Genomic DNA, 24,272 nt, shown 5'->3' on the forward strand with positions numbered 1-24,272 from the left:
AATATTTAAATTCACTTTTCTAAGAAACTTAGGCTCAGTGTTCTCTTGGCATCCCAGTGGTCTGCCAGCCACCAGGGTCAGAGGAAAGCAACCCCAGGCTGCTGTCCACTTGGTGGAGGGTAGGGTCTCCCAGTAATGGCAAAAGCTACAGGCAGCGGCGGCAGCGGGAGGCTCAGGAGGGACTTGCTGGCGTCCTGCCCTTCCTTCAGACTGCTTTGGGACTCCTGATCGCTACTGGGAAAAGGAAAAGAAGTGGACTGGGACATGGCGACCAGGCTGCCTGGACTCTAGGACATAGAGGCAGCATTTGCTGACCTTCAAGCCAGGCTCAGAGTGCCCTTCTCTCAGCAAATTGGCTGCTGGGGAGAGGAGACTGTGATACTGCAAAAGCTAACCCCAGTTGTGTGACCAGCCACTGCCACTTTCCTAGCCTTCTCTTCCGCTTGGCTCAGCCACTCTGAGGAATCAGATAGCGAGCAGTGCACTGGGGTGAGCAGGGAGATCCATGGGCTCTTACCAGCTGCTGCCAGAGAGTTCTGAGTTCCATGGTCCCATCAGCCACCCTACCTAGCCATCCTGCCTGAAAACACCCAGCTCTCTCCCCACCAGGGCAGGCTGGGGAGCCCCGATTGACAGGAAGCTTCAGGCTGTGGTCGGTCCTCTGAAGCCTAAAGAATCCAGTGAGATTGTTCCCATTGCCTACCTGAGTACCTCTTTTCCCCTCACCCAGTAATTACTTGCATTCAAAGAAATAAAAGCTTTTATTGGGGAGGGGGTCTTAGACCAGGCGGAAGGCAGTAGGTGGTCCCGGCTGCACTCCCCAAACTGGGTTTTCTAGTTTGAACTTCTCCACGGCCTAAGAGGCTTAGGGCTGGAATGTCCCAGAGAGTCATCGATGGCCCTGGGGGCAAGCCATGGCACATTCCTTCCCTTTTCCTAAAATCTCTTGATTCTTATTTGAAGATTAGGGCAGGGTACCCCCGTAAGTAGGTGGAAGGATGCCCTCCATAAGGACCCTCCAACCACCCTTCCCAAATAAAATAACTAAACCATTGTTGGGTGCAGAGTCTGTTTTGAGTGAGCCCAGCCTCAGGCAGAGTCCTTAGAGGGACTACTTCAACCCCCACAGCAGCCTAGACTGCTCTCTGCTCAGCCCAGCCAGGACTCTAAACCCCCTGAAAGTCACTGAAAGTCTCAAAATCATTGCTAACTCTGTGTGGCCTGGAGGGAGGAAGAATAGGGCACATGGTTGCTACTCCACTGAGCCCCCTTCCTTCCTTTTCTCATGCCCCATTGTCAAGTGGGCTGAAGGCTGAAGCAGCAGCAGGCCATGCTGTGTCCCATGTCAGACATGGGAACTGAGGTACAGTGCAGGTCAGATCTTATCCAAGGCACACAGCAAAGCCAGGACACTGGGCCACTATACTTCCTCCTGAAAGAGAGCTGCCTCCTGGCCTGTTTCGCCTGTGAGATACCTGTGAGAGTGCAAGAAGCCCCTACCCTGCCTGGGATGGTGGCCAGCAGAGGGTGTGGCTGGAGAAAAAGAGAGCGGGCGCCCAGGTCCTTTCTCCAGTCAATACCCAGGATCAGGCCAGGGGCCCCTCCTTATTCAGTGCTGCCTGGGTCCAGCGGAATAGATTATCCAGGGCAGCCCCCAATAGTCTCAGCCCCTCTCTGGGGCTCAGAGCCCTGAAGATATGGAGCATCACCCACAATAGTCTGAGGGCCTTTCCATCCACAAAGCAGGCATTAATATTTCCAAATATAGGGAGTATTGTGACTGCCTAGAGCTCTGCCAGAGGCTTGGGTCCAGAGGGGCACAATAACTACAGGTGAACAATAACTACATTAAATCCATCAACGGAGAGAGGCAAGTCCTTCAGACTCAATAGCTAAAGCTGCAGAGTCACAACACAGTTCTTATCCATGGAAGGCCTGACTCTTCTGACCCTCTGGGAAGCGGGAGGACTGTGACCCTCAGCCCTGGATAACCATCGGCAGACCATGTTCCCATCCAGATAGGCACTGCGCTTCACACCTTGACCTGACACTGGGCATGCTTAGAAGACACCTCCTTTCCCCTACCAGTCAGATTTTGTGCCAAACATCAGCAGCGTTCTGGGAGTCAGAGGCCTGGCTGTGTGTACACATATGTGACTCCTGTGTGTGGATGCAGCGAGTATGTGTGTCTGTGTGTACACAGCACACCTGTGTGGGTATGTAGTATGTATGTGTGCATGCATGCTCCCATGCCCTGTCTGTACCCAGGCATGCAGGGTGGCACATTGTCCTGTCAGGGTAAAAGCAACTACAAGGTGGTAGGTGAAGGGGCACTTCTGGCATGCTACAGCATCTGGATACATCCTTGAAAGGAGACTCAGCCAAGAACTGTGATAAAAGACGGGGCTGATGGCAAATGCTGAGCAACCATACCTCACCATGTCCCCCTCCTAGGCTGCCCCCCCACACACACACACACATGTGCACACACACCTCAAGACTGTTTTCATCCTCGGAGTCTCAACTTAGAGAAACGTCCCTTTGGAAGAAAAGGGTGGGAATATCTGAGACTCCTCAATCCCAACTCCTAGATGCATCTGGCCTCAGCCTCGGGCCCTGCCCCCTGTGTTGAGGGGCACCCAGTAAGAGTGGACCAGGCCCTAAGGAACTGTGCCTTCTCCCCAGGGCCCAGAGCTGCGGGCCTTGGGAGTGAGGCTGAGGGAGTGAGAGGCAGGCCTGGTTCCACACTACACCTGCCTCTGCAGTCCTCACCAAGGAGCTCAGCCTGGGGCAACTCTCTGACGGGGAGCCAGGGTGAGGGCTCAAGGCAGTGCTTGCAGAGCACCCCAGACATGGACAACCTCCATGTTCAGTCCCAAGCAGAGGAGGAGATGAGGATGCACAGGCCCTGGGGGAGGCTCTGGGCCTGGAAAGTGGGGCAGTGTTTCTCCCCCAGGCCACTGTCCTGCCCAGCACTGCTCCTCAGCAGGTAAGGAGCAGAGGGCAGCCTGGGGTCCAGCTTCGTCCAGAAAAACAGGTCAGGGCCCCACCCTATCACCCCAGCTGTCACCTATTTACTCAAGACTCTGAGGTCTCCAGACCAGTTAACAATTGTTGAGCAAAATCCTTCAACAAACTTCACTGAAGTAGGAGGACTCAAGGAGGGGGTCGTTCCTAGGGGTGGGGAGGGGAGTGTCTTTGCCTGTGCCCAGGAGAGAAGCTCCACTGCAGGCTTCCTGGGCTGCAGGCCCAGCGTTGGGAAACTGCAGTCACCTGGCCTGCCAGGCCTATGCCTGCAGCTCTGGGAATCCCAAGTGGTGGAGGCCCCAGGCGGCTACAAACCTGCCCTGAAGGGGGCAGAGGCCCACCCTGTGGGTGCCAAGGCCCTCCCCGCCAAGTGGATTTGGCCGGATGGTTAAAGGTGCAAAACAGGGGGAGCGAGCCCTATAGAAGAGGCCCTGGGGCCTGGCGGGGCTCTTGGGGTCTCCTGCTGCACTCGCCAGCGGACTGGAGCCAACAGAAACGTTTCGTCTGATTAGAAACCATCAGTTCTCTCCCAATCCCGGAAAATTGACTGCGGTGCAGAGGCGGGGGCCTAAGAAGCAGCCTTGGGGGAGAGGGTCCAAGCTAATTAGGAGGCAGCATCCGGGGGCCCATTAGAGCACAGGCTGCTGTCACTCAGTCGGGCGCAGGTCCCGGGAGAAGAGGCCGAGGAAGGAGGGGCCGGCGGCCCCTCGACAAGGACGCTGCTGGGAGCTGCGGACCCACCCTGGGCTCTGCCCCTGCCCTGGCTGGCTCGGAGGCGCCCGCTCGGTGCACTCCTGCTCGGTGAACATTCACTCATCCTGAGCTGTTCTCGCCAAGGGGCTTGGGACCTCTGGGCCCAGACAGCAGTTGATTCTGAGCGAAACAAGTCATTTGGGGATCGAGGTGGGCACAAGCCGCGCGGGACTTGCAGGCCAGACGCGTTTCTTTTGTGCGGCCCAGGGAGAACTCGGTGTGTCACCGGGGAAGGAGGGAGAGGCCCGGTGAGGCCGCGGGGGGTGGGGGGAGGGGCGGGAGGCGGCGGGAAGGTGCCTGGGAGGAGGAGGGCGCGGGCGAGGCCAGGAGGGAGGGCGGCAGAGAGGGCGCGCCAGCAGCGCGGGCGGCTCGGGTCTGGATTCCGCCCGCGCTCCCTTGCTCCCTCGCTCGCTCGCTCCCTCCTCCCCAGCCCCCTCCCACCCGGGCCCACCCCACCCACCACCCCTGGCGCAGGGACTGCTGGAACCTGGCGGTGCGCACTGTCGCTTTAAGACAGATTCTGCCGGCGCCGTCCGGAGCCTTAGAAACCGGCCCGGGATCGGGAGCCCTATCCGGGGCCGGGCGGGCGGCTGAGGCCCGAGCGGCGGGAGCGGAGCGCGAAGCCGGGCGCCCGGTCGCGAGAAACCGCCGCTGCTGCCGCCCGCCTGGCCCCGCAGCCCCAGGCGGTCCATGGGGCAGGCGCGGCAATATTGCGGGCGCGGGCAGCCCCGGGGGGCGGCCGCTTAGGCACTGCGCTCTTGTCCCCGCAGGTCGCAGCCAGGGCAGCCGGGCGCGCCCTGCCCCGGCCCCTGGAGCGTCCGCCACGGTCCTCGCCTCCATGGATGCCTTCAAGGGGGGCATGAGCCTGGAGAGGCTGCCGGAGGGGCTCCGGCCGCCGCAGCCACCGCCGCACGACATGGGGCCCGCCTTCCACTTAGCCCGCGCCGCGGACCCTCGGGAGCCGCTCGAGAACTCCGCCAGCGAGTCGTCGGACACGGAACTGCCAGGTAAGCTCGGCTCCCCGCGAGGCGCACGCGGAGCCTGCCCCGCGCACAGAGCCGGAGCAGGGCCTGGCCTCCGCGCCTCGCGTCGGGACCTGTCCTTTTCCCATTCTTCATTTGACCGTGAACGCGGAAATTTGCACGCTTTATGAAGCGGACATTTAGTGCTCTCCGGGGGCATTTCCACGAGGTCCCCGCGCGCCCTGAGACCGGCAGATGCACGAACCTACAACCCGAGGAGCGGACTGCCCCTCTTGATAAGGAGTGAATAGAACGGGGAAAAGTTAGGTTTTCGCAATTGGGTGCCATGGGGCCAATCAACCAAATGAAAGGAGCAGATCGAGGAGGGTGGTGAGAGAAAAGTGTCCAGAGAGACAGAGAAGGGGACAGACACACCGACAGTGGGTGACAGATTGAGAAGGAGATACCAAAGAGAAGGGGGGCGATAAAAGTCAGAAAATCAAACTGGGGTCGCGGTGGAGACAACCTCAAGGAAAAGGAAAAGAGACGGAGGACAGCGAGGGAGAGCGGTCCAAGGGATGCGGCCGGACTCCCGGCAAGACCCCCTAAACTTGGGATCCCGGCCCCACGCGCGCCACGGGAGCCGGGAGCCCGCTTGGCCGCCTGGCCAGGGCTTCGACTCTGTCTCTCTCCGCACTACCGTACTCTTCCAACTCAAGCCTTTCTTCCCGGGCCCAGGCGGGTGGTGCGAGCAGTGGCGCGGCTGGCCGACCCAGTCCTGGTCCAGGCCCTGGCCCGACCTCCTGGGTCCGCAATCAGCTCCCACACTCGCCATCCAAACAGGGCGGCGTTGGCGAGCTCCCCACTCCCCGGCCAGGGGGGTCCTCTTCTTCGTTCATTTTTTAATCCATCGCCGAGGGTTTCTCTACGCGTTTTTAATCTCTATTTATTTCTGTTTTGCATTCCTAAGTGACTTTCTCTGAGAGGTTCTGTTTGCTTGGTTAAAAAAAAAAGTCAACGCTGGACTGTACTTTTGTTTTCAAAAGTTTTAAACATGGCCTTTGCTTGGTTTTTATTTTTAAAACCCAGAGAAGTATGTCGTTATAGGTTGCTTTTTAAAACCAAATCTATGAGCATAAATTTAAATTTTAACTCTATTTTTCGATACAGAAAGAAGTACTATAGTAGGTATATTTCTCTGGAATTTAAAATATCTACATGCAACATTATTCTTCGGGAGATTTTTAAAAGTCAATCCAAAATGGCGCGTTTCTCAGGTAGTTTTTTAAAATCTACTTACAGGAGTGTTATTTGGGGGATTTAAGTTATCTAACTATAGTGTTGTATTTCCCTGGGATTTAAAAATCACCTCAGAAGGACATTACTGAGAAGGGGTTAAAAAGCTATCTACAACAGTACATTGATTTTTAAACCCCAGAGAAGTGAGTGCCTCTGTCTCCTGGAGTTTATACAGGCACAGCACTGCATTCAGTTAGGGGTGTGCTTGTGGCTTCTTACTTTACATCTGCTCTGTTTTCCTACCTGACTATTTTTAAGAGTTTCTGGCCCTTTCTATGCTTGTAGGCTTTAAGCTGTGAACTTTTTGGGGCTTCTGTGTTTTGCTTCTAAGTTCTTTTTTTATGCTTCAGTGTTTCTATGACTGCGTGTGTTTTGTAGCTACAAGGGAGAGAGGCTAGAGCTCCAGGTCACCTAGACAGTCCGTCAGTCTGGGCTGCGGCTGGGCCTGGGGACTTGAGGCCTGGAGCTGAGGCTGAGACTGTGTCTGCCTGCCGCGAGGAGCTCCCAGGCAGCCCTGGGGAGAAGAAAGTGGAGGGTTGCAGGCCATACCACCTAGCTCATGCTCCACGGACCAGCTAGCTTCAGGCTAGAAAAATTTGATCCTAGCTCAGAAAAGCAGAGACCTCCCTCAAATTTAGACTGACTCTTGAAAGTCGTACAGTTGCCGCTGACATTGGCAGCTGGGCTCAAGCCTAAACCAAGCTAGGAGAGCAGGCCCTGCCCTGCCAGGAGCCTAGGCCCGTGGCTCGGCTCCTCTACTCCAGGCGCGCAGACCAGAGATGACTACTGACGACCAGGCACCGGCGGGCTCTTCCCAAATGGGGACGACATCAGGGCCCCTGGCGGGAGGGAGGGCCGCCAGCGCCGATGGCGGGTTCTTCGGTGGAGCCGGGACGGGTACAAAAGGGCATAAGCCCGAGGTGACGGGGCGTCCCGTCCTGCCTGCTTCAGAGAAGGAGCGCAGCGGGGAGCCCAAGGGGCCTGAGGACAGCGGCGCTGGCGGCGCGGGCTGCGGAGGCGCGGAGGACCCCGCTAAGAAAAAGAAGCAGCGGCGGCAACGCACGCACTTCACAAGCCAGCAGCTGCAAGAGCTGGAGGCCACGTTCCAAAGAAACCGCTACCCCGACATGAGCATGCGGGAGGAGATCGCCGTGTGGACCAACCTCACGGAGCCACGCGTGAGGGTGAGTCAGGGCGCACGCAGGCGGCCGACTGCGCGGCCTCTGCCGCAGCCCTCGAAAGCTTAGACTCGCGCTCAGACTTTCACTTTCCCACCACTCAGACCTGCTCCCTCTCTCCACCATAGCGGATTCCACCCTAAGCGCAGGCTGCCCAGCCGCCGCCAAGCTCTTTGGCCGCTAGCACCCTCGGCGGTCCGGTCCTTCAATCCATCTGACCCGCATCCTACCTGACCCTCGGGCTCTACTGCAGCCCAGTCCAAAGACATGTGGCCCCAGGAAACTTTCCACGCCCTGGAGGGCCCCGGGCCCACTCGAATGGGACCACCCTAGACAGTGCAGAGGGTTCCCCGCCGCTGGGGACCTCAGTGGCCGGCGCCTTCCCCGGAAAACGAAAGGGAAAGACGGGTCCTTCCTGGTAGCCTGCGAGAGGCCCAAAAGGTGCCTAAGCTCCCGGTCTCAAAAATTCCTGGGATGGTGGTCCCATTCTTACCGGTTTCTCCAAAATTTCTGGAATTCTCCACCTGACTCCTCCCCAGCTATCCAACCAGTCAGTAACTGGGCCCTTTCCCTAATCCCCTTTCCTGTAGGGCTGGGGTCAGGGGGGTTGAGGGCGGATGGGGGGGGGGCAGCTCTGGTGGATGAGTGACCATCAGGTCAAGTCCCTTTGGAGATATAAGATTTCTGACCAAGACCAGACTGCACCCTACTTCTCCTCACCGTTTTGTTCCCAGTAAAAGCAAGGCTTTCCTGCCAGTGCAGCAAGAGAATCATTATTTCTTCTTTGGTGCACAAATATTTAATCATATTGGGAGCACGTCCCAAGCCAAAGTCCCACCTGGACTCCTGCTATAACCCCAGCTCTCACTCCTCCCTAACCAGGGCGCCAGCCCGGTGGGACGGGAGTGAAGACAGCACTCAGTAATCCTGAACTCACTAATCCTGCCCAGGGTTTATGGTGGGCTGCGGGGTGGAATCAGGCCATGTCAGTGCCGGAGCCGGGAGAAGGCTGAGAGACAGGGTCTAGCAAGTAGCTGGGGAAGCTCAGCTCTGGGCTGCGGGACGGCTGGGGAGGGAAGAAGGAAGATAGGTGAGGATCCGCAAGGACCAGGAGTGGGGGAAGAAGAAGAGGTTCTTACTAACTTCTGTGGGAGAAAGAGGAGGGGAGGTTAGAGAAACTAGTATGAAGTGAAAGGAAATTAAATATTTGTAGAGAAACTATTTGGCATATACTTAGGCGGCAGAGAAGAAATTAAATATTTAAGGGAGAAGCAAAAGATCAAGTATTTGAGAAAATAATCAACTATTAAGAGAAACAGTGAAGGTCAGATATTTGGAAAGGAAAAAACTATTTGGAGGAATCAAAAGGATCAAAAGGGGGGACAACGAAGAAAATGGACTATTTGAAAGAGAAGAGAGTTGTTCAGATAGTGTGGACCAAACGAAAATAAACGTTTGGGACAGAAATGAGAATATCAAATATTGCCAAAAAAAATGGAAACAAACTATATGAGGAATGAAAGACAGATTGAAGAATGGGGGGAGGAGGAATATTCTAAGTTTCAGGGAAGAAAAATACTTTTTGTATTCAAGGGAGAAGAAAAATGACGGGCTATCTAGGAGACAGATAGGGATCCGTTTGGAGAGAAAGCAAAAGATAGCCTGGTTGAGAAAGGAAGAAAAAAAACGAATATTTGTTAAAACAGAAGATCTGTATATTAGAAGGAGAAAACGGATTTAATTTGGGAAAGAGGATAAAGATGAGAAAAAGGAAAAGACTAATTTTTCCTGGGGACAGGAAAGCAACCATTATGGAGAAAAGGCAGGAAATATCGAAGAAAAGAAGCGATATTTCGAAGAGAAAGAGGCGAAGCGAGGGCTAGGAAGGAGGGGGGTGGTCCCGCCCTCGGCAGCCCTGACCCTGTCCTGCCCCCTTCCTCCAGGTCTGGTTCAAGAACCGGCGAGCCAAGTGGCGGAAGCGCGAGCGTAACCAGCAGCTGGACCTGTGCAAGGGCGGCTACGTGCCGCAGTTCAGCGGCTTGGTGCAGCCCTACGAGGACGTGTATGCTGCCGGCTACTCCTACAACAACTGGGCTGCCAAGAGTCTGGCGCCAGCGCCGCTCTCCACCAAGAGCTTCACCTTCTTCAACTCCATGAGCCCGCTGTCGTCGCAGTCCATGTTCTCGGCACCCAGCTCCATCTCCTCCATGACCATGCCGTCGAGCATGGGACCGGGCGCCGTGCCCGGCATGCCCAACTCCGGTCTCAACAACATCAACAACCTCACCGGCTCCTCGCTTAACTCGGCCATGTCCCCGGGCGCCTGCCCTTACGGCACACCCGCCTCGCCCTACAGCGTCTACCGGGACACGTGCAACTCGAGCCTAGCCAGCCTGCGGCTCAAGTCCAAGCAGCACTCGTCGTTCGGCTACGGTGGCCTGCAGGGCCCGGCCTCCGGCCTCAATGCCTGCCAGTACAACAGCTGACCGCCCGGCCGGCCACGAGGGCCGCACGGTGCGGGGGCGGAGGACGCACGCGGGGCCTCGCTCTCTGCGCCCGGCCTCGTGCCTGCGCAGCCCCTCCTCCCCCACCCCCCTCCGGGTTGGTTTTGTGTTTGCTTTTCCGGACCCCACTCTGCCCTCCAAAACTAGACAAAACAAAAAGACGTCGGAGCGAAGTGCCGCGAAAAAACGGATGAGTTGCAATTTCCCTCGGGATGGCGCGGGTGGTGTGTGTGCGCTTTCTCGGGCCTCGGCGGGCGGCCAGGCCCGGCGGCACCGAGAGGACGCCCTCGTTGCCCGTGTTCCCGTCGCGCTGACCGGGACTGCGCCGCCGCCGCGCCTGTGAACTGGACGCGCAGGAGCCTGGCCTCGGCCCCAACGAACCAAGACGCCCCTCGGAGCTGGGCCCGGCCGAGCGAACCTTAGCTCGATCCGGATCCGAGTTGGAGCGGGCGTTGGGCCGGGGATGACGGTGTCTAGCCTGGAACCAGGGACTCGCTGAGGAGCCGCACACGGCCCCGGCGCGCCCCAGGAGCCCTCGCCGGCCTGGCGCCCGGGGAAACTATTTGAAGGCTACGGAGCCGCAGATGCGGCGCGAGGATGGGGTGGGCTCGTCTCTGAGCACCCCAGCTTCCCCGCAGGCCCGGGTCCTCTACTCGGCTCCGGGCTAGGAGGTGGCCCCCTGGTCCCGGCGCAGAGCTGCGGTGCAAGAAGAATCGAGCCGAGCCGGGGAGCTCCGGGCCTGGCCACGGCCTCTCGCCGCGCCCACTTTGCACACCCGCTCTCCGGCCCGCGCCCCTGTTTACAGCGTCCCTGTGTATGTCGGACTGACTGTATAGAATTATAAATCTGTCTATATCGACTTGTCCATGTACGTCTATTAAAACCATAGTACGAGCGTGCTAACCGCTGCGGAGCCCTGACTGCTTCATTCAGCTGAGGAGGGAGGCGGGTAGAAAGGGAACTTCGCCACCAAGGGCCCTGAGGGTTGGAGGGAAGAGCAGAGGCAGACCCCGCCAGGGCCCATTCCCCCACTTCCCCACCGCCATTCCCGACCTTTCTGCCGGCTCCTGTGAGGGCGCTGCCGGGCATTCTCAGCTCCCAACCTCTGCTTGGGGCGCTCACCATCTGGGCTGCTCAGCCTAGGCGTTGTGTGCACCGGCTGCCCCAACCGGAGCTTCCTCCCTGCCCCCCTCAACACCCGGCACCAGACTCTGCAGGCTCTCAGGGTTTGCTCGATCCTTGTCTGCCCAGGGCGTTGGGATGGGACCTCTGAGAGCCTCTTTAGTTCTAGGGTTGCCTTTTCTCCTGTGGGCCCGGTATCCCCACCTTGGAGCCCTGCCCTAGCCATTCCAGGAGGGTGCTGGGTCTACCAGTGTTTAGTCAGGGCCCCCCTCTTTTCTCCCTGTCCCCCAATCCCACCCAGGGGCATGGGCATGTGGCTTGCTGTGGAAAACATCCATCACACAGAACTCACTTCTCACTTCCCTTCCATCCCAACCTCTTGGAGGCTCCCGGCTGCCTCCACCTTTCCCCACGTTTGGAAACTGCTGAACAAGACCAGCCTATAAACTGCCTGTGAAATTCTGCTTTCCTTAAGTCGCGTCTAATGGCGATACAGAATGTTTGTAGCTGCAGCGGGGAGGAAGGAAGGGTTGGCAATTCTGCTTTAGAATCACCTTGAGACAGGGATTGGCACTGCCCTGGAGCTGGACCCAGGCAAGCCCTAGCTGGGAATGGGGCACATCCATGGGCTTAGTCATGAGCTAATAGCTGCAGAGCCCTGTGCACACATTCTCAAACCAGGTCAACACTGTGTTGTCCCTATTATACAGATGATGGAACGGAGGCTCCACCACATGATGTAATTGGGCCAAGGTCACACAGAGACAATAGTCTTTAGATTCCAAAGCCAGGCATCCTGCCACTGGTCTTCTCACCTTCAGATGAGGTGTGAGGAAGGGTCCTTCCTAGAAGATGGCCCAGCCTGATGCTGTAGGATTTGGAGTGTGGGGTTCTAAAAGGGGCAGAGACAGATACACAGACTGAAGGAGGGAGGTGGGGGGAGGGAAGGCTGGGGCAGGGGGTGGAGCTAGGCCACCCCTCCCCCAAGGGCTCCAGTCCAGAGCTCTGACCCCTCACTCCCTTGGAAACATAAACACAATCACATCTGGACTCAGAGTGCCTTCCCCAGCCTCACACATCTGCCAAGGCCAAGGGACCCTGGTCTCAGTTGAAGGCAGAAGGCAAAGGAGACCCTGTAGGAGGTGTGACTGGAGTGAAGTGGGAAGCAGAAAACCTTCTTCTGAAAGTCAGGCCCAGCTCCAGGTGAGAGAGGGGCCAAAGAGGGGCTCTGGTGGAGACTCAGAGTGTCTGTGGGGCCACAAGCCAAACAGCTGCAGGTGGGTGGAAGGTTAGAAGCAACCCACGATGACCCCACCATTCATCAAGGACCATGGCCAACATGGTGAGTATAAGACCCAGCATCAGGCTCCACTAGCTACTCTGACCCAGCTGTTACATGGCTGGTACAGCAGATAGTATCCAGCCCTTTCCAGCTGCACCGGCTGCAAGATCATCTCTGGAGGAGGGGCTGAGGAATATATAGCGCTCTGAAAACCAAATCCTCTGAGAAAAGGCGCACAGTCCTGCTCCTGCTCTGGCTGAAGAAGACCAGGGAGGGGGTGTCATTCATTCAGCCAACATTTACTATGTGTCTGCCCTTGGTGCTAACGGTTGAGCAGTGGAAAACAGACACAGTCCCTGCTCTCAGGGACAAGTAAACAAACGTGTATAATTACAAACTGGGCTGAGTGCTTTTGAAGAAAAAGTGCTGTAAGAAAAAATGAGTCCTGCTTTAAACAGGGTGATCATGGAAGGCTGTTCTAGGGAGGAAGTTCTGTCTTCAGTAGCAAATGCTATCATTTATTGAGCCGGTTTGGGGGCCAGGGTCCTGTGCTAAGTGTACACTCCTCATCGATGAGCCCCTTTACCTGCACAACAACCCTATAAAGAAGGGTTTTCATTATCCCCTTTCCCTGATGAGGCCCCAAGGCTTAAAGAAGTCAGGTCACTTGCCCAGATTAACACAGCCGGAAGTGATGGAAGTGGATTCAAACCTGGGTAACGCCCATTCTCTGCACTGGGCTGCCCCATGCCAACCACATGGGCAAAATGGGGTGGGGGAGGGGGGGCGGGAGGGGAATGACCTTGAAGAGATCACAATTTCAGCTGGCAACACAGGACTAGCCCCAGGAAATAGAAGAGCAGATTTGTTGTTACCTGGTCCTGACAAAGTGACCCCCAAAGGGCTGCTGCAGGTTTAGGGGGGATAGGAATTAGGGGCAGAAGGGCAAGAGGCTGGTACCCAGCACTGTCTGCAGGCACTGTGGGACACCAGAGGAGAATGGGATTAGCCACTGTGTGCAACCCCCAAGAGCCTGGCCATTGAGGGAGAGGTACTGAGTTACCTCCCCTAGATTTATGGCCCCAGCATCCAAGTGCAAGTCACAGCTAGAAGATCTGCCGTGGAGGGGGCATTGCCCAGGGAGTCCAGGCCCTGGAGGGGGCTCTGTGATGCCCTTCAGCTTCCCCTGAGATAAGCAGCAGGGCCTCAGTCACCTAAAGGGCCAGTCAGGGAAATGAGAATCAAGGTGGCTTCGTGCCCCTTGACCTCCCCATTTCCTGGGCCAGTCACTTGGCTCTGATATCCACAGGAACCTCTTAAGAGCGAGGGTTTGAGTTCTGGATCCACCTCTGAGTTGCCTTGGGCAAGAGACTTAATTAAGATCTCTGAGCCTCTGTTTCCTCTTCCATAAAAGGGAGTAACAACAATCACTTCACACAGTTGTTTAAGGGATTAAAGAGATAATGCACATAGTGTTAATTGGGGTGCTGGTACTGTAAGTGCTCAATAAATGGTTATTATTGATGGCGGTATAGTTGTTACTAAATATTATTTGGGGTCCAACTTCATTTTCCCTCCAGCTTTTCTGGGAGTCATGAATGTGAGTCATAATTGCCAGTCCTGCTGACTTCCCCACCCCACCTTCCCTCCATCCAACTCCTGGAACCATCCTAGACTTGGACTCAGTAACCCAGCCTGGGAGACCCAGAGGAATGGGGCCCAGTCCCTGCTGTGCGCTGGGTCTGGGGACAGGCAGGTCAGCAGTCAGTACTCTGTAAGGGCTCCCTGCAACATGGGATGAAGATGCCTGAACACTTCTTTTTGTGTCAATCATTTCATCAATAGCTAACATCAGGCCTTTACTAAGCGAGCCCCAAGCCTCATACAAGCACCTTAGAAGAATTACAGCCTTTTCTCCTCACAGGAGGGAGGGGATTATTACTCTTACACTGGGAAAAAGGGAGGCTCAGAGAGCACAGCTAATTTGGAGAGTGGCTCTTCCTCCGTGCTGCCTAGGAGGTGGCAGCCATCTCCTACTCAGCGCCCTTGTGAAACCTAAGATCATCAACAAAACCACCATGAGTTACACTGCACACCCATTAGGATGGCTGTGAAACCCAAGATCATCAAAAAGAGGACCAAGAAGTCCATCCGGCACCAGTCATACCGTTATGTCAAAGTTAAGCCTAACTGGTGGAAACCCAGAGGCATTGACAACAGAGCACAAAAGATTCAAGGGCCGGATCTCGATGCCCAGCGTTGATTACGGGAGCAACAAGAACACAAAGCACATTTGCCCCGTGGCTTTCGGAAGTTCCTGGTCCACAGCATCAGGAGCTTGAAGTGCTGCTGATGTGCAACAACTCTCACTGTGCTGAGATTGCTCACAGCATCTCCTCAAAGAACCGCAACGCCACTGTGGGGAGCAGCCCAGCTGGCCATCAGTCCCCAACCCCAATGCCAGGCTGCGCAGTGAAGAAAATGAGTACACAGATTGTGTGCACATTGTGTTTGTGTTAATAAAACCATAAAATTCTGCCACCTGGCAAAATAAAATAACATAAAATAAAAAATGTGGGAGTCAGGACCCGACCATGCTCCCATCCACTGTACTACACACCCCCCTGAAGAGAATCACATTAGTGCTGGGTGGTGGGACGGGGGCGGGGGGAATGAACAATGATAATTCATGTCAAGAGGCTGGGCACAGCTGGGCTCTGGGAGAGAGAACAAAAAGGCACCAGGCCTTGCGACTTACCTTCATGGAGCTCACTCCACTGGCTGTGGGAGAGCAGCAGGGGCATGGGTGACAACAGGGCCTGAGGAGGGCCTGAGGAGGCAGGCAGCAGAATGGGAGGGGAGCATGAAGGGCCCTGGAATAACGACCGTTAAATCCAAACTCCCATCTCATTCACTCTGACAAGCTTCTCATTTCCTAGATGGGTGCTTCCAGTCTGCCTCCCTTTGGAAGCCCTCCCAGGCTTCCTCCCGCCCTTGCCAGCCTGCCTCTTGCCCCTCTCACTAAGGGAATCCCAGGTCTCACAAACCTGTGTTCACTTTGCAGGGCCCTGGACCGGTCTCCCAGTTGGCTGGTGTGGTCCAGAGCAGGTGTTGCCCACTATCAAGTGGCTGCAGGGCACCCAGCACAGTCGCCAGAGCCTGGCCGGTTGGCGGGGCTGCGATCCTGTGAATGAGGACGCTGCAGAGGAGCAGGTCAGGGTGCAGGAAGCTGCACTTGGAGTGGGGTGGGCCCAGGGCAGGATGGCCACGGGGAGGAGGAGGGCTGCTCGGGCTGTCCCAGTCATGTGGTCGTATGTCTCACTCTGCACCATCCCCTGTTGTGCACTGTACCTGTTTAGTTTCTCTTGTGAGCCTCATTTTATAGATGAGGAAGCTAAGGCTCAGGAACGTCAAGCAACGTGCCCAAAGCAGCTTTAGGGACTCGGATCAAGCCCGCCTGCCTGCCCGCAGAGCCTATGGCAGGGCACTGGCAGTGGGGCAGGGTTGCTGCAGTCACAAAGAGCCGGGATGTAGAGTCAGTTGCAGACAGCGACACTTGGAGAAGTGTCTGCACACAGTAGGGGCTCAATAAGTATTTGCTGGCCCGGCTGGTGTTGCTCAGTGGTTGAGCATCAACCTATAACCCAGAAGCTCATGGTTCGATTCCTGGTCAGGGCACATGCCTGGGTTGCAGGCTTGATCCCCCAGTGTGGGGTGTGCAGGAGGCAGCCGATCACTGATTCTTTCTCATCATTGATGTTTGTCTCTCTCTCCCTCTCCCTTCCTCTCTGAAATCAATAAAAATATATTTAATACATAAATATTTGCTGAATAAAGTATTGAGGGGCTGTCTCCCCTTACTCCTCACTTCACAAAATATATTTTGGCTCTCTCTCTTTCCATTCCTTTCTCTCCTCTCACTTGCTTTTTTCCTTCCTCTACTCACTCACGCCTCCCTCTCAGCACAGCCAGCTCTTGGCACTGCCTTTGAAAGTGTATCTGGCCCTGGCCTGGTGGCTCAGTTGCTTGGAGCGTACTCTGTGCACCCAAAGGGTTTGGGGTTTGATTCCCAGTTGGAGCACATACCTAGGTTGCAGCTTCAGTCCCTGGTCCGGGCGTGTACGGGAGGCAGGCAATTTCTCTCTCTCTCTCTCTCTCTCTCTCTCTCTCTCTCTCTCTCTCTCTCCCTCCCTCTCTCTCTCTCTCTCTCTCTCTCTCCCCTTCCTCTCTATAAAATCAATAAAAACATATCCTTAGGTAGGGACTTTTTTTTAAGTTTACTAGTATCTGAACAAGAAAAAAACAAACAACCCAATTCAAAAATGGGCAAATGACTTGAATACACATTTCTCCAAAGAAGATAAACAAATAGCCGATAAAAACATGAAAAGATGTTCAACATCACTAATCATTAGGAAAATGCAAAGCAAAACCACAGTGAGATACATTACATGTCCGTTAGGGTGACTGTCACCAAAACAAACCAACAAAACACAACACAAAAACGTCCCAGAAAATAACCGGTGTTGGCAAGGATGGGGAAACTGGGACCTGTGTGCATTGCTGGTAGGAGTGTAAATGGTGTGGCTGCTGTGGGAAAAAGTATGGCGAGTCCTAAAAAATTAAACATAGAATTACCGTGACCCAGAAATCCACTTCTGGATATAGACCCAAAAGAAACAAAAGCAGGGACTCAAACAGATATTTGTACACCATGTTCATAGCAGCATGATTCACAACAGCCAATAGGTAGGGGCAACCCAAGTGTCCAACAGATGAGTTAACAAAATGTGTAGACATGCAATGGAATACTATTTAGCCTTAAAACGGAAGGAAATCCTAGTACATGCTACAACATGGATGAGCCTTAAAAACATCATAAGTGAAATAAGCCTGTCACTAAAGGCCAGCTATTGTGACTCACTTATATAAGGGACCTAGAGTAGGAAAATTCAGACAGTCAGAAACAGGATTGTGGGTGCCAACGGCAGGGAGTCGGGGGAGTGGGGTTGTTGTTTAATGTGTACAGAGCTTCATTTGGGGGTGAAACAAAGTTCTGGAGCTGGATGGTGGTGATGGTTGCACAACCATCTATTTAATGTCACTGAATCGTATACTTTTCAGGGCACTTAAAAAAGGTTAAAGTGGCAAATTTCACCTTGTGTGTATTTTCCCTTTTTTAAAGTCTATCAGCGTTTATGCCCTTACCTTATGCAGAGGAGGCACTCAGAGGCTGGTGCCAGAATGCCCAAGGCTGCGTGCATCAGAGCTGGTCTGTGCTGTCGGAAAACCTTTCCTTGCAGCCCTCACTGGCAGCCCTTGGGAGGACCGGTGACAGCTGACCTGCACGTGGCCCTCTCCTCATTCTCCACCCCTCATCAAGGACACTTCCCCTACTGAGCACAGTGTGGGCAAGAGAGCAACTGGGGTGGATGACTTTTCTCTAAGTTTAGCATAAAATTAAATAATAGGTTTGTCAATGCCTTTTTCCCCCCGACCATCTCTGCCTAAAAACCAAACAAGGCAGGCTGCAAAACAGTATATAAGCGCAGTAACATTTTTGTTCTTGTCTATGCACAGAGAAATTTTTGGATGTGCACAAAGTGTTAACACCAGCTATCTTTGTGGTAGGAAATAGGTTTTATTTCATTTGTCTCTTCCAAGTTTCTTTTGCACTGATCACATATTACTTTTATAATGATGAAATGAAACAATATTATTTTAAAAATACAAAGACCTGTGTGATCTGTAGGGCAGGCAGGCAGGGGGCTGCTGCCCGAAGTCCCTTCCTCGCCCCAGAGGCGTCGGTCATCAGGTCATCACGTTCCTGGGATGATGTATCAGCTCTCCCGATTCAGCCTCGTTTGGGGAGAGGGGAATGTGACAGGTGTAAACGCTTACAGATTTTTACAGAAATGAAATTTTTGTTTTCAAATACATTCTCCTTTCAACAGATGTCAAATTAATAGGTGCCAGAGGAATATTCAGAGAGTAATTTGTAATGATCTTTTATTGCTAAGCAAAGAAGGCTCAGAGTTTAAAAACAGTTGTCATAAGCTAGGAGCCCATTTCTCTCCTCTTCCCTTGCTGTACTCCCCCATCCTGCAACTCAGCAACATCTTTGCACATCCCACCCCCCACCTTACACACACACACACACACACACACACACACACACACACACACACAGTGTGCGCCTGCCAGGCAGCATGATCATGGAATAGTCATTAAAGAGGTCCAAATCACCAAGGTTTTACTACACTACTAAAAATAGTCATGCTTACTTAGCCTTACTTAGTGCTTAATAAGCACACCATTTCTAATTTTTCTGCCTGAATAAACGAAAACATCATTCCAGAAATGCATTTTTACTGAAACAGGAAGGCGTGTTCTTTTCTTCTTTGTTCATACACTTTTCTCCTCTTCCCCCTTCTTTCTCCACCCTCCATCCCATGTCCCCATCAGCGGCCCACCCCTACCCTTCTGAAAATTTCAAAACACAAAGGGGAAAGTAACAGTAATTTGGACTTGGCTTCCATGCAAAATGGACCAATTTTTTTAAGTGTCGGTAATTTGTCCTGAAAATGGATATAGGGAGTTGGGCTGGAAAGGCTTTGAAGAGTGGGGTTTTATGAGTGGAAAATGAGGCCTGAGTGTGTGAGAATGTGCGCTGCACTCCCCTCCGTGCCTGGAACAGTGCGGCACGCGCGATAACCACAGCTAATAGCACCATTACTGCCATTATCACATTACATTATTATTACTCATCAGAATCAGACAAAGCATATTAACCCATTTAATTGAACCAAGAGCTTAAGGTCCCAGTGACTTCGGGGAACGTGCTTAGCAAACCCTCCCATTCATCGCAGCCATGAAGCAACAGCCACTCTGCCACGTGCCAGGCTGTGGCCTCTCGGGGCACTTTCCAGGGCACACTGGGTGATGCTTATTCCCACCCGACTGCAGCCTTCCAGGTACACACCTCTCTCCCTTTGTGTAAACCCCATCTAACCAAGGAAGCATTTACACAAAAGACACACACACGCACACACACACACACACCCCAAGAACCCCTTATTCTACCCCCCAAGCTGGAACCCCTATTGAGTCACCAAGGCTGGTACTGAATACTGACACCCACAATTTGTGGTGAACTCCTGGCTTCTCCTGAGCTTGGTACCCACTCCACCAAAGCTTCTCAGCTCTCCCACAGTGCAGAGCCCAGCGTGGGGCAGCCCCAGGTTCACAGAGACCTGCGCAGTCTCTCAGGGCAGCGGCCAGGGCCCCTCTGACCTAGCCCCTGGGCTGGGCTCCTCCCTGGGACACAGCCCGCCCTCCCAGAGCCCAAGTTTCCTCCGTTGAATGGGCCCTGGGTCTACTTGCTGCCCCTCAGGCTTCGAAGGCTTCGAAGAGGCCCCGGGTGTGACCAGTACGTAGGTTCCCAGGTGGGCTGTTGCTTCAGACATACAAACCTGTCCTTGATCGTTGCACTGACCTATCACTGGAGAAGCTCTGAGTGGGGAAGCTCTTGGTGCCCGGCCCCTCCCTTCCACATCCTCCAGTGCCCCAGCCAGCTGGCCCCACAGGGAAATATCTTGCTTTACTTCCTGGAGGATAATGGCACTTGGGGATGCTGCTCTGCCCCCAGATTCTCCCCGGGGTCAGGAGCTACCAGTTGAGTGAGATGGCATCACCCTCCACCTTGAAGTCCATTTCCTGGACCCGGGGCAGCAAGTAGGTCCTGCCTCGGGCTCAGCCCAGCCAACCTCTAGGCGGGTGACAGCCTGAGACAGGCAGACCAGAGGTTAAGAGAATGGACTGTGGAGTTAGAGCCTGGGTTCAACTCACAGTGCTACCACCTACTGCCACAGAACCTCTCCGAGCCTCAGTTTCCTCATCTGCAAAATGGAGAAATGTGAAAACATATACAGTGTCTGACAATGTTGTCTGTGACCTAATAGGCTCCAAATAACTCCTGTGTCTCTCTGCCTGGAATGGCTTCCATCCACCACCCCCTCCCCTATCATGACTCTAAAGCTGGCGTGTCTCGGGGAGTCCATCACTGCCATCCACGTGTTAGGGTTAGCCTTCCCCGACGGGCGCTGGGAGAATAAATATCTATGGGTGGAGGAACTGAGGTACGATTGAAAGTCAGGTCTGAAGTCAAGAGTGAGCATATGGGAAAGGAGAAATCAAGGCTAACTGGAGCAATCTGGGAAGGCTTGCTATTAGAGGGGGCCTGGTGTAGTGTTGAAAGATAGGATTAGAATGGGTGTACAAGAGGGGAGGTGAGACTGAGACGGGCAAAGAGGGGCCCTGGGAGACATAGGGAGAGGAAGGCAAATTAGGGGAGCCTTAAATGCCAGGTGAGGGGGATACGGCCACTCCCAGAGGCAGCAGGAATCAAATCTGGCCAGGTTGCTGCCCTGCTTCCAACTGCCAAGCTGAGCACTCAAGGTCCTCAGGATCTGGCTCCAATCTAGGTCCCCAGTTCCCCACCCTACCCCACCCCAACTTCCCAGCACTCCCTTCCCCTCTTCCCCATGTGCCTGAGGTTCCTTCCGCCTGGAATGGCTTCCATCCACCACCCACCACCCACCACCACACACACACACACACACACACACACACACACACACTCACACACACACACACACACTCACACACACACACACACACTCACACACACACACACACACACTCACACACACACACTCACACACACACTCACACACACACACTCACACACACACACACACACACACTCACACACACACACACTCACACACACACACACTCACACACACACACTCACACACACACACACACACTCACACACACACACACTCTCACACACACACACACACACACACACACTACTGCTTCTTACCCCCTGGCCCCAGCTCCTCACTGCATAGGCCCATCCAGCCTTGCTGGTATCCAGTAGATTTCTCTGTTCCTCCCATTTCTCTCATTCTCCACCAGGAGGAGAACCAGGAGCCAACTTCCCTTCCAGCTCCCCAGTCCTGGCTCTCCCATTCACCAGGAGCTGCATCACACCAAGCTGAAAGCACAATCAAACTAGAACCTGGGAAAGGGGAGGCATGTGGCCGCCCAAGCACGGATAAAACTCCTGGTGGAGAGTGTGGGAAGAGTGGGCACTCATGTGTTACTAAATCTCTGTCACATCTCCCTCCTTTCTCCCCAGTCCCCACCCCTGCAACTGGAATCAGCAACCATCACCTCTCCTTTCTGAGGAGCCTGTTAGGAACTCTTCTTTCTTGAGCCTGTGGGACAATGAAGCAGGCCCAGGCCATTTGGGGCTAGGGACAGACACCAAAACAGATGGAGATAACCTGAGTGCAAAGCCTGGCCTGGTGAGGGGCATTTTGTTTTAGGAGTCCTGTCTCACCCACACCTAAAGAACACAGAAGGGGTGTAGTTCCTAGTGTCGCAGGATTGGACTTCTAGGGGCTGCTGGAATAAACAGGAGAGCATATTCTCAGACACTGCCTGGATCTCCATAACACAGGCACTGCTTCCTGCTGGTGGAATCAACAGCGATTTTTTTAGAAATCTGGTCACTTTCCAAACACCTCCAGATCCTTCTCACTGGGGGAGGGCCTGGGTGTGACCAGAAGACTCAGGCCCAGGTCCCCCCTGCATCCCACTGCAGCCCCCAAACCACCAGGCTGGCAGGATGGAGATGAGCGGGCCATTTGGGGACAGCTCTGTGGGATCCCAGGGCCGGGAGTGGGGAGGAAGGTCCTACTTTCCACCACCAGGCCTGGACAAGCAGAGCCACTCTGCCCCAAGCAAATCAACTGAAAGCCTTGGCCAAGCCTGTTTGCGTTGGTGAGAGCCCAAGTGGGAATTCCAATCTGCCAGTGTTTGCTCTACAGGCAAATAGAGCCAAACAGAAATGCTGCTTTGGGACTCTGAGCCAAATATCCGCCGGCCTGCCCTGCCAGCAGTGTTGGGCCAGCCCTCCACATGTCACCTCTCACAGTTCTCTGCTCTGTGACAGCCTTCTGCCTTTGCCCTTAAAAGCAGCTCACCACAGGCCAGTGGCCCATGCTCATGACTTCCCTGCTGAGCCTGGGACCCAGACCTTCCCGCCAGGCCCGCCTTGCATGTGCCCATTCTGCACCCAGTCACCCCCACCCCCGCAGGTGCCTGACCGCTGTTCCCTGCTCTCACTTCTTACTCTCTTGCCACCGTGACTCAGCCCCACTCTGCATCCGGCCACCAAGCAGAGGCAGAGCTGACAGCCAGAAAGCACAAACCATAAGTTGACTACATCTTTTTTCACACTCTCATGTGTATTTTTTTTTTTATCTTTATAGCTGGTCAGTTTATCAGCCCATTTCTCAGAGGAAACAGCTGAGACATATTGCCTAAGGTCACCAGATAAAGGAATCCAGGTCTCCTGACTCCAAAACCTCGGTGCTTTCTAACTTGCCTCCCTGAAGGAAGTTTCAAGATGCCTGGGGCATTGCCCAGGGGTCCCAGTGAAAGCAGGTGGATGTGTTTTCATATCCCCCTGAACGAGGTTGGCACAGCCATTGTGAGCACTTGGCAATGTCTGCTTTCCCCCCTTTCCCCTAAATGGAGCCATTGCCTAAGGCCCACCTGCCCTGTGCTGGCCCACCAGAGCACCCCTGGAAGCCACCGACCCTCCTGGTCAGGCATTGAACGCATAGGCCCTGAGCTCCTACCTGCCCTCCAAGGGCACAGACACCCTGCTAACTTCAGGCCCACCTCCCCAGGCACTGGCACCAAGTTCTCTCCACCCCAGGGAGCAGCTAGGTTACAATCCCTGCCCCAGAGGGCTCCCCAGAGCATGGCCACAGGCTGCACTCTCCGGAGTATCCTTGGCATTGTTCACACAATTCTCAATTTGGTCCTGAGAATGTGAACATTTGCAAATGGAAATGACCTGAGTATCTTAGAAGATGCAGGCTCTCTGCAAACAAACATTGTCACTTCCTCAGGGAAACTTTCTTTCTTCCAGTCTGGCTGGACTTCTGTCTCCCCTACACAACCGTAGGCACCAGGGGGCCAGGACTAGATTGTGGGCTTCTCTTCACAGAACCCCCAGCACCCAACACAGCTCAGTAAACAGTCAATGTATAAATAAAACCATGAATATAGGTTTCCACCTGCCCTTGTCATGTGGCCTCAAGGGTGCTATCACCTAGGCCTGGAGCCCATGGGGCCCTTTTGTCCAGTCACTCTCAACTCTACCCAACGTGTTTTCTGCTGACCTGACTCCCCATTGTGGGTCTGGGATCCTTCCACACTCAGCTATGGGTGCTGGTCTCCCCCACCAGGTCTACCCAGAACCCACCCCTCCCTCAGTCTGAGATGCAACTGCCAAGGTGACAAGCCTCAAGAATACTCCCCAGCAGTGGAGCAGAGGGAAACAGCCAGACTTCTGGCCTGGCCCATTGAGAACAGGGGGTACCAGCCTCCCTGCCCTACCTGGGCCTTCGGATGGCCCCGTCACGACCAGAGCAGTTGGGACCAGGCCCTGGGCAGCTCTGGCAGTCATGTGGCTAGGAATGTTGGAGAAACTCGCACCTTTTCCGTGGGGAGTCCTAACCAACCATAAGAGGGGAAGCAGCCCAAAGTGCCTGTTGTTGGCCAGCTAGACCCGCCCACCCTGAACTCCATGGCCCCGTACAACAGAGTCCTGCCAGTCACAGTTGTATGCCTGGCGCACCACGACCACTGTGAGCCTAGGAGAAAGCAGAGACGACTCCAAAGAGGGGTCCCCAGAGCACTGGGCCCACAGAGAGATGCAGCTCTGCCAGGTTTGGGGGCGGCCCATAGGTGAGCCCAGCAGAGTTTCCGAGGGAAGAGGCCACATCAGCTCAAAGGGGCCAGGCACTCGGGGTTGCTAGGCCTGGGATCCTCAGGTGGCTTCCCCAGGAACACAGTGGATTCTTGCTGCTGGGGTCAAGGAGGAGAGACCCAGTGTGGCCCTGGAAGTGGCCACTGGCCAGGATGAGTCTTGAGCCTCCTTCTCTCACTCCCAAGGCCTGGCTGTGTCATGAGGTGGATGGTGTCAGAGGATCAGGCTTCATGGGCACCTGTCCAGACCCAACCCCCAAAGGTGGGGAAACGCCATGATCACAGCAAC

General features: G+C 54.6%; 1 protein-coding gene and 1 pseudogene across 2 annotated transcripts; both read left to right on the forward strand.

The window, feature by feature from the left end:
* Positions 1 to 4,618: 4,618 nt before the first annotated feature.
* PITX1 (paired like homeodomain 1) lies at positions 4,619 to 9,705 on the forward strand (the record flags this gene model as incomplete). The annotated part of the gene is made up of 3 exons (XM_080673880.1): positions 4,619 to 4,787; positions 6,993 to 7,225; positions 9,163 to 9,705. 3 exons carry the CDS (start codon positions 4,619 to 4,621, stop codon positions 9,703 to 9,705), a joined length of 945 nt encoding a protein of 314 aa, XP_080530006.1.
* A 4,526-nt stretch (positions 9,706 to 14,231) lies between these two features.
* Positions 14,232 to 14,658, forward strand: LOC308250725 (large ribosomal subunit protein eL32-like; annotated as a pseudogene). The gene has a single exon. The product of its transcript is annotated as a large ribosomal subunit protein eL32-like (transcript).
* Positions 14,659 to 24,272: the final 9,614 nt, after the last annotated feature.

This window comes from Plecotus auritus (assembly GCF_963455305.1).
Source record: "Plecotus auritus genome assembly, chromosome: 6".
NCBI lineage: Eukaryota > Metazoa > Chordata > Mammalia > Chiroptera > Vespertilionidae > Plecotus > Plecotus auritus.